This window comes from Condylura cristata, unplaced genomic scaffold, assembly GCF_000260355.1.
Source record: "Condylura cristata isolate star-nosed mole 26May11 unplaced genomic scaffold, ConCri1.0 scaffold00013, whole genome shotgun sequence".
NCBI classification, from domain to species: Eukaryota; Metazoa; Chordata; class Mammalia; order Eulipotyphla; family Talpidae; genus Condylura; species Condylura cristata.
This window is the reverse complement of record NW_004567114.1, coordinates 7,831,247-7,839,063: the sequence shown is the minus strand read 5'-3', so window position 1 is coordinate 7,839,063 and position 7,817 is coordinate 7,831,247. Positions and strand designations below refer to the sequence as shown.

The 7,817-nt window shown below is 55.2% G+C and overlaps 1 protein-coding gene across 2 annotated transcripts in view; it reads left to right on the top strand.

The window, feature by feature from the left end:
• Window positions 1-7,817, top strand: part of SLC24A4 (solute carrier family 24 (sodium/potassium/calcium exchanger), member 4) — a 120,080-nt gene that overhangs the window by 79,211 nt on the left and 33,052 nt on the right. For both annotated transcript variants that reach the window (XM_004681607.2, XM_004681606.2), the window contains 5 exons: window positions 389-465; window positions 3,191-3,265; window positions 4,692-4,776; window positions 5,257-5,360; window positions 6,129-6,203. In XM_004681607.2, coding sequence (XP_004681664.1) covers window positions 389-465; window positions 3,191-3,265; window positions 4,692-4,776; window positions 5,257-5,360; window positions 6,129-6,203 — 416 coding nt within the window. The remainder of the gene's footprint in view (window positions 1-388; window positions 466-3,190; window positions 3,266-4,691; window positions 4,777-5,256; window positions 5,361-6,128; window positions 6,204-7,817) is intronic.

Genomic DNA, 7,817 nt, shown 5'->3' with positions numbered 1-7,817 from the left:
TTTTCCTTGAGAGGGCAGAATTGCTGGGCCCTGTGGTCACACTCTTTAACCGTAGGAGGAACTGCCAGGCTGTTTTGCACAGGGCTGTGCCCCACCCATCAGGGTGTGAGAGTTTGGCCTCTCCACACTCTCATCTACCTCGTTAGTATCAGCCTTTTGACATGGGTCACCATTGAATATAAAACTGAAGGCATGTGTAAAACGCAATCAACTCCAAGGTGCTAAAATAGCTTTTCTGGAAGCGCTGGACGGCCTAGCCTCAGGAAGGAGCTGGGGTCTGGCCTGGGCTGGTGGAGGCCGGGAGCCCCCTCCTTGGGCTCCAGGCCCCAGGGCCGTGCATGGGGAGGTCCACCCATCACTAACTCCCCAGTGTCCTCTTGTCTTTCAGCAATTCACGAGTTCCCTACGGACCTGTTCTCCAACAAGGAGCGACAGCATGGAGCTGTCCTGCTGCACATCCTGGGGGTGAGTGGCCTCATGGGGACAGCCCTAAGCGCCAGGCCTGTGTCCTGGCTCAGTGCATGGTGGAGACACCTTCTCCCGCCCTTAACGGTATCAGTGGCTTGCTCAGGGCCTCACAGCCAGAGCCTCAGAGCTGGTCTTTAGGGCCTCCTTTTTTGCTTTCATAAATGAGCAGCAGTGTCTATCTATCCAGATGAAGTAACATTGAGTGACTGTGACCCAGGGCACCAGGCGTGGCTGGTCAGTAATTTTGCCACCTCCACATAGAATTTAAATGTGGCTGATCCTCAGATTCCCATGTGGCCTGTGATGACAAATGGTGGCATTCGAGGGGCAATTTGGAAAGGAATAGTGGGTTCAAACCCAAATTACAGGCAAAGGTCGCTCCTTCAACAGGGCTGGGCAAACCCCGGCCCTCACACACGGCCCATCTCTGTCAATAAAGTTTTATCGGAACCAGCCGTTCTCACTCACTTCTGCATCACCTGTGGCTGCTTTTGCGCTTCAGTGGCAACAAGCTGAGTAGTCGTGATGGAGACGACATGGTCTGCAAAGCTTTCAAGTGTTTACTGTCTGTCTCTCGGCAGAAGAAGCTTGCCAACACTGTGGTATTGTACTGGGAAATGAAGCTGGGCACGGTCGGCTTTTCTACTTTGGATCAATCACAGCAAATTCTCCTACTGGTTAGGTTTCCCCACCACCCAGCACCATCTGCTTATGTATTTAAACCCAACCAAGTATTAGTCTCTGCAAGAGATAATGAAGAACGTGAATGCTGGGATTCTCACATGGAGAGTCACCGCCAGAGAATAATGAACGAGTGAAGTTTTAATTAACAGGACAAGCAGTTAAGGACAGTGGAGCTGAGGCAGGAGTGACCGGCATGTATATGGTTTCTGTAATAGGGTTGTTGCTGTGTGGCTCCCTGGCTCCCCCACTCCTTGCTCACCGAGGGAGAGTGGGCCCGCTGGCAGGACAGCCGTGCTGTGGTCCTGCCTCGTGAAAGTCTTGGCTTTACTGAGACCGAAATTCCCATCCCCAGAATTTCACAGGAACCCACTAGATTATGAGTGATGAGCCTATGACTAGAGAGCCAGAGCCAGCCTGTTTTTATAAAGTTTGACTGGAACAAAGTCAGCATTCTGTGCGTGCTCTTGATCCACGCCAGCAGAGTGGTGGAAGCAGAGACTGGGACCCTGGAAAACCAAAGCACTTACTGTCTGGCCCTTCACCAAAAGTTGGCTGATCCCTCCTTTAGAGCAAGAAAAGGTGTAAGCTTTGGAGCCAGTTTTGTTTTTTTAAAGATTTATCTATTTATGTATACAAGAGTTGGGGTGCAGGCCAGAGGTGGAGGGACGGTGAGAGGATTCACCAGAGACAGAGTGGGGAGCAGAACAGGCTGATGGACAAAGCACGCTGCTGAGGGGAGCAGCGGGCGGGTCGGGAGAGGTCTGCCGCGCCATGTGGGTCACCTCCTGGGCCGGGAGCGAACTCTCACTAACGCTGCTACAGCCAGCTGCAGTGCTGCTGTTGCGCCACTAGGGAGGGCCCATGAGCCAGTTTTATCTGCAGCTCTAGGAGGTTTCTTAAAACTGCAGCAGCCCAAGTGATAGAAATTAGGGTGTCATCCTGGCCTCCTTTCTCTCCTGTGTAAGGTGTCAGGGGAACCACAGCCCCCTTGACTTCATGGGACACACTTTGTCTGGGAAATGATGTTACTGGAAATTTCTGGAGGTGTGAATTCAGGTCAAACCTTGATTCAAGTCACCCACAGTATTTATTTCTTTTTGCTTCCCCCCCACCCCGCCCAAAGATAATGAGTCATTTTAAAAGTACCGATCTCTTACTCTGTCACTAAACAGAAGGAGAAACTAGACCCAGAGAAGTGACCTAGTGCAAAGTCACATGACCCTGCCCCCCAGGGTCAGCCTTAGACTGCCCTCTGTTCCGTGACCCTCCCAGCGTAAATGGCTGGTGACACCTTCCAGTACCAGGAAGGCTCCCAGGAGATGCCAAATCCCAGATTGGCATTCGTCAGGGGAGGGTCTGGGCAGTTGACAGTGAGGGAACGGGCCTTCACTAGCCAGGACGCTTATCATTCTAAGCTCTTAAAAGGATGCTTCTGAATTTGTTCCTTCTTGGCCCTTACGGTTGATGTCTTGCCTTCTGGGGGCTGCTCTGGTCCTGGGGAGAGAGCAGCTGCTTTTTTTTTTTTTAAAGATTTATTTATTTATTCATACAGAACCGGGGTACAGGCCAGAGATGTGGAGGGTGAGAGGATTCACCAGAGACAGAGTGGGGAGCAGAACAGGCAGATGGATGAAGTACACTGCTGAGGGGAGCAGCGGGCGGGTCAGGAGAGGTCTGCCACGCCATGTGGTCACCTCCGGGGCAGGCGGGAATCGAACTCATGAGGAAGCGGCTTTAGATTCTCAGTGCTGTGCTTTAACCCGCTGCGCCACCAGGGAGGGCCAAGAGAGCAGCTGCTTTTAAGTGGCGAGAAGAGAACGCACGATCATGTGGCCAGAGTCTTAGTGCCCTGTTGCTCAGCCAGTTACTTATCTCTGAGCCTCAGCTCAGATAGGGTTGAGGGAGCAAGTCTCTGTGGTTCTGGACTTTTTCTCCCGGGCCTCTCCGTCCCCTGGTGTCTGCCCCAGCAGGCTGGTCGGGCGTGGTCCACCACGGTGGCCAGCACCTGTTCACACGCTCTGACTCCATCTCCCTGCAGGCTCTGTACATGTTCTACGCTTTGGCCATCGTGTGCGATGACTTCTTTGTTCCCTCTCTGGAGAAGATCTGTGAGGTACGTGGAGGCACTTGGGCCCCCTTGGGAGGCCTGGGGAAGGGCTGCAGGTGTGTGAGGATGGGCCATGCGGGCTCTGGGCAGAGAAGGACGGGCGTGGGGAGCGCACTGGTGATGGAAGCTGGCAGCGGCGTCCTCTCCCAGAGACTGAGGAGGACTCTCCCAGCACGCGGTCAGTACCCAGAGCTGTGGCTACACAGCAGGTACTGACGGTCGAGCCAAACGTGGTTCGTTAGGGAGAATTCCCGGTAACCAGCTTCAGATGGCCAATGCCAGGTGGGGCGCTGTGTCGTGGAGAGGGTGCCAAGCTGCAGGGCATGTGTGGCCACTGTCCGGTGCGGGCTGACACTTTGTCCTGATAACTCATGAATTTTTTGCTTTCTGTTCTTGTTTATCCTCATATGCAAGGCCCCTGGCAATTTCTCTGCTTTTTTGGCTTTTGCCCAAGGAAGGAAAACCACCTCTGATGTTAGTACCGACTGTGTGCTTTGCCAGACTTCACTCTGTGAAAGCTCCCAGCTGGCTGAAGCCACATTGGTGTTGACACTTACAGTGGGGACTTGTTAAGGGCAGGTGCTTTGACCCCTCACCGAACACAGCGCAGGGGCCGGCTGCTCTTGACTTGGGTTTCAGCCTCCCCCACTCCCCTGATGCCCCTTGTTCCCCCCTGCTCCCCACCACCTCTCACCTAGATCTCCTCTACAGATCTGTATAGTTTAGAAACTCCAGAGAAAGAGCGTGAGGGACACTCAGGAAAAGACTGCTGGGAGTCAAGGCAGGGGTTCACTTCAAGCATCCTGAAATGGCATGGAGAAGTGGAGAACCTCCGAGAAAACTGGTCAACCAGCCCTAGTACCCACTAGGCTGAGAGCCTGGGGTTCCCAGCACTGGGGTTCCCCCTCTGGGGCTGACAGGAGCCCATGAAGGTGGGTGATTGATGGCACAGGACCACCTGCAGGCGTTCCACAAGGTTACATGTCTCTCTAAGGAGACAGCTCGAAGTTGAGTGAGGATGACGGTCTTGCCCCTGCACCAGTGTCAGGGACCCAGTGAGAGCATTGTAGGGTCAAGGGGCTGAGAGGAGGGAGGGAGTCTCTCTGTTGAAGAGAAACCCAGGAAAGCTTCATGGAGGAGGTGGCATTTGGCCCAGCTTCAGTGTAGGATTTCTACAAGCAGAGAAGGGAAGGGGAAGAGACTTGTAGGAGGGAGGTGTGGTCCAGGCAAACAAAGGAAGAGGCAGAACAGGTTCAGATTCCGCTGTAAGTTATTGGAGATGCTTTGGTAGCAGGACCTCTTTGTGGAACCTTCTTCTTTGGTGGGGTAAAGGTGACCGGCGTCCATCTTGGTGGTCAGTTGTATGCCCCACCCCCACACCTGCCAAGTCCAGAGCCTGGATGGCCAAGAGGTCTACATCCGTGTGTTTCAGAAACTCCACCTGAGCGAGGATGTGGCCGGAGCCACGTTCATGGCCGCAGGGAGCTCCACCCCCGAGCTGTTTGCCTCCATTATTGGTAAGAAATCCATCAGCGGGAGACAGGGCCTGAGCCTGGCACAAGGCACCAGAGTAGTGAGGGCCTTTGTCAGCATTGAGCCTCAGTCTTCTCATCAGTAAAACGGGTGAGGAGGAGACCCTTTGAATGTGTTTGCTGGGCGTGGTGGAGTGGGGTGCTTCTGGTTGAGGGGTTTCTTCAGGGGATGGTGAAGGTGTTCCAGACTGTGACAGTGTTGCACAATTCCCTGGCCATACTAAGCACAGGTGGCTCCTTCCACAGGGTGGGTTTTGTGGCAGGCAAGTGATAAGACGCTGCTCCCCACAAGGCGGAGCTGGGGTCTCTGGTCCCTGCAGACGCCTCCCCCTCTGGTTCTCACCACGGGACAGGTGTTCTGTGCTCTGCTGGCTTGGGGGAGGGGGCTCTGCCCTCACAGCTGCCTGGGTCTGAGGAGGGGCTGGCGGGGCCTGGCTCAGGAGGGTCACGTCTGCCTCTTTCCAGGTGTGTTCATCACCCACGGAGACGTCGGGGTTGGCACCATCGTGGGCTCAGCAGTATTCAACATCCTGTGCATAATTGGAGTTTGTGGCTTATTCGCCGGGCAGGTCAGTGGTTCTCTCTGCTTATGAAATCGGGCTGGGGTAGTGGTAGGGGGCTCAAGGCCCAGCGGAGGAGACCGGCAGCCTGAAGGAGGGCCTCCCGCCTCACCCCGTTTCCTAACTCATCACAGTGGCATCTGGCCTTCCTGCCACCTCCAGCCACGTGGGGCTCTCCGGGGCAGTCAAAGGATGAGAGTTCATTTGACTAAGTAAAGATTTAAGAGGTCCTTGTCGCCACCCTGACCTTGCACTAGATTCCAGGGATCTTTGGGTCCTGCCAGCGGCCTCTCCTGCAAGACGTGTGAAACCGGCCTCCTGTTGATACCAGTTAGCATTTTCTGGTCCTCAGGCTCACAGGATATTAGACTGGACCTCAGCGAGCCATGCCCAGGGGTAGCCCTTCTGGACCAAGGGAGATGAAGGTGGGCAGTCAGTTACTGCCAGAAGGTTCCGGCATGGGGGGGCGGGGGGGGAGAGCCAGCACTTTGGCTCAGTCTTGGCCCTTGGCCTCTGCTCACAGCACACAATGTCCTTAGCTTGGGGGAGCAGAGGCAGCTTTGCCATCACTTAAGAACCTTCCATGGTTTGCTTCGTTCCCCACAGGCAGTGCAGGGCAGGGCAGAGAGTGGTGTTGAGTAGCCAGGGGGGTCTGATGGCACCGTTAGGAAGCGCCCCATGGCTGTGTCCCTATTCTGTGGGTGTCTAGGACAGTGGCCCCCGCAGCTGTACCCCCAGTCTCCCCAGCTGATGGCGGCTGCTGCCCTTCCCCGGCAGGTGGTCCGGCTGACGTGGTGGGCCGTGTGCCGGGACTCCGTGTACTACACCCTGTCTGTCGTCGTTCTCATTGCCGTGAGTCCCCCCTGCCGCCCCGTGCCCCGCACCCCAGCTCTCCGCAGAGCACGGACCAGCCCGCCACCGAGCTCCCCTCCCCGCAGCGCTCACACCCGACAGCGTGGTTTTGGCGTGAATCCGGGACCGCCGGCAAGGCAGCAAGGCCTTGAAACAGCAAAAACAGTTAAAATTCAAGCCCTCGACTTGGGGAGAATTCCCGGTTTCGCAGCCGTGGGCAGGAAAGAGAGGCCAGCTGGGAACTGGGGAGGCAGGGCAGGGGGAGGAAGAGAAGCGTAAGCGGGGATCCCTGGTGCCTGGGCGCCTCGATGGCCTGTGACAGGACGCACATGTCCCCGCTGCTCGCCAAGGATCGTTCCGCCCCCCACGACATGGTTTCCACCCTAAAGGAGCGTGAAAGGCCCCTGCATGAGGGCAGGTCATGCGGGGCGGGGGTTGGGGGGTAAAGGGCAGGAGCAGGTGGGCACCCAGATTTTGGGGACTGCTGTGTGTCCCAGAGCGACAATCCTCAGCCTCAAAATACACCACCAGCTGCACACGACCTACATGTCCCTCGAAGTACACGACCCTCCTCTCTGTTTTCTGTTGCTGCGTAACCAAGACCCCAGCTGTCGCCAATTCAAACAGCACACGGGCGTGAGTCCCGTTTTAGTGGATCAGAAGCTGGGTCCAGGGTCGGCTGGGCCCTCCAGCCCGGGTGCTCACAGGTGCGGGCCTCGCCCGGCTGGCCCGGGCATGCTTTGCCTTCAGGTTTCTGGCCTGGCAGTTGGCGGCCTCGGGTCCTGCCGGCTGGCTATTCTATACCACAGCTCTCAAGATGCTGCTTCCCTAGGAGCGAGGGCGAGAAGCCATGGTCATTCGGTTGGCCAGGCCCTATTGCTTAGCCCGAGGTTTGAGATCCAGAACACTCAGGGGACCTGAGTGTCGAGTGGTAGATCATTGGGGCCACTTCCTGCCACAGCACCCCTCAAAATGAGTTGTAGTTCCAACAGTTTACCTGTACCTATTTAAAAACATAAATAAATGAATGTGCCCGAACTCTGCAGTAAAGGACAACTAACAGCAACTTATCATAAAGGAATGCACCTTCCCGAATGTAAATGTAGCTCTTAGAAAACCTAATACAGTCACTGATACCCCCAAAAGAACCCCCCGAACCTGACAGCTGTCAGAGCATGTGGGCTGGGTGCTGGCTTGACTCCCCCAGATGTGTGACTGGTACCAACAAGTTGGATGACAATTTCCCCAAATTATGAACGACTCCTTCGCATCAGAGTCTTTCCATTTATGCCTGACAGTTACCTCCCTAGAACGTTACGTCTTAATTTAAACCACATAAAAGTGTGTTGATCTGTAAAGTGGAGTTAAGTTGTAGATTAAGTCCCTCCCCTGCCCCGACTTTGAGTATTTATCAAGACATAAAGACTTGTGCCCAGTGTGGAAATTTCTCCAGTGGAGTTACTGCACGGGTTCCAGGCTCAAGGCTTCTCAACACCAGCAGGCTCCGCTGGGTTGTAGAAAATGGAAAAGATCCCCTGAGTGTCCCTCGAGTTCCCCAGGTGTTGTGCTGGGTTCCCCTCTGTTGAGTCTTAAGTTTGGGACGCATGACAGGAA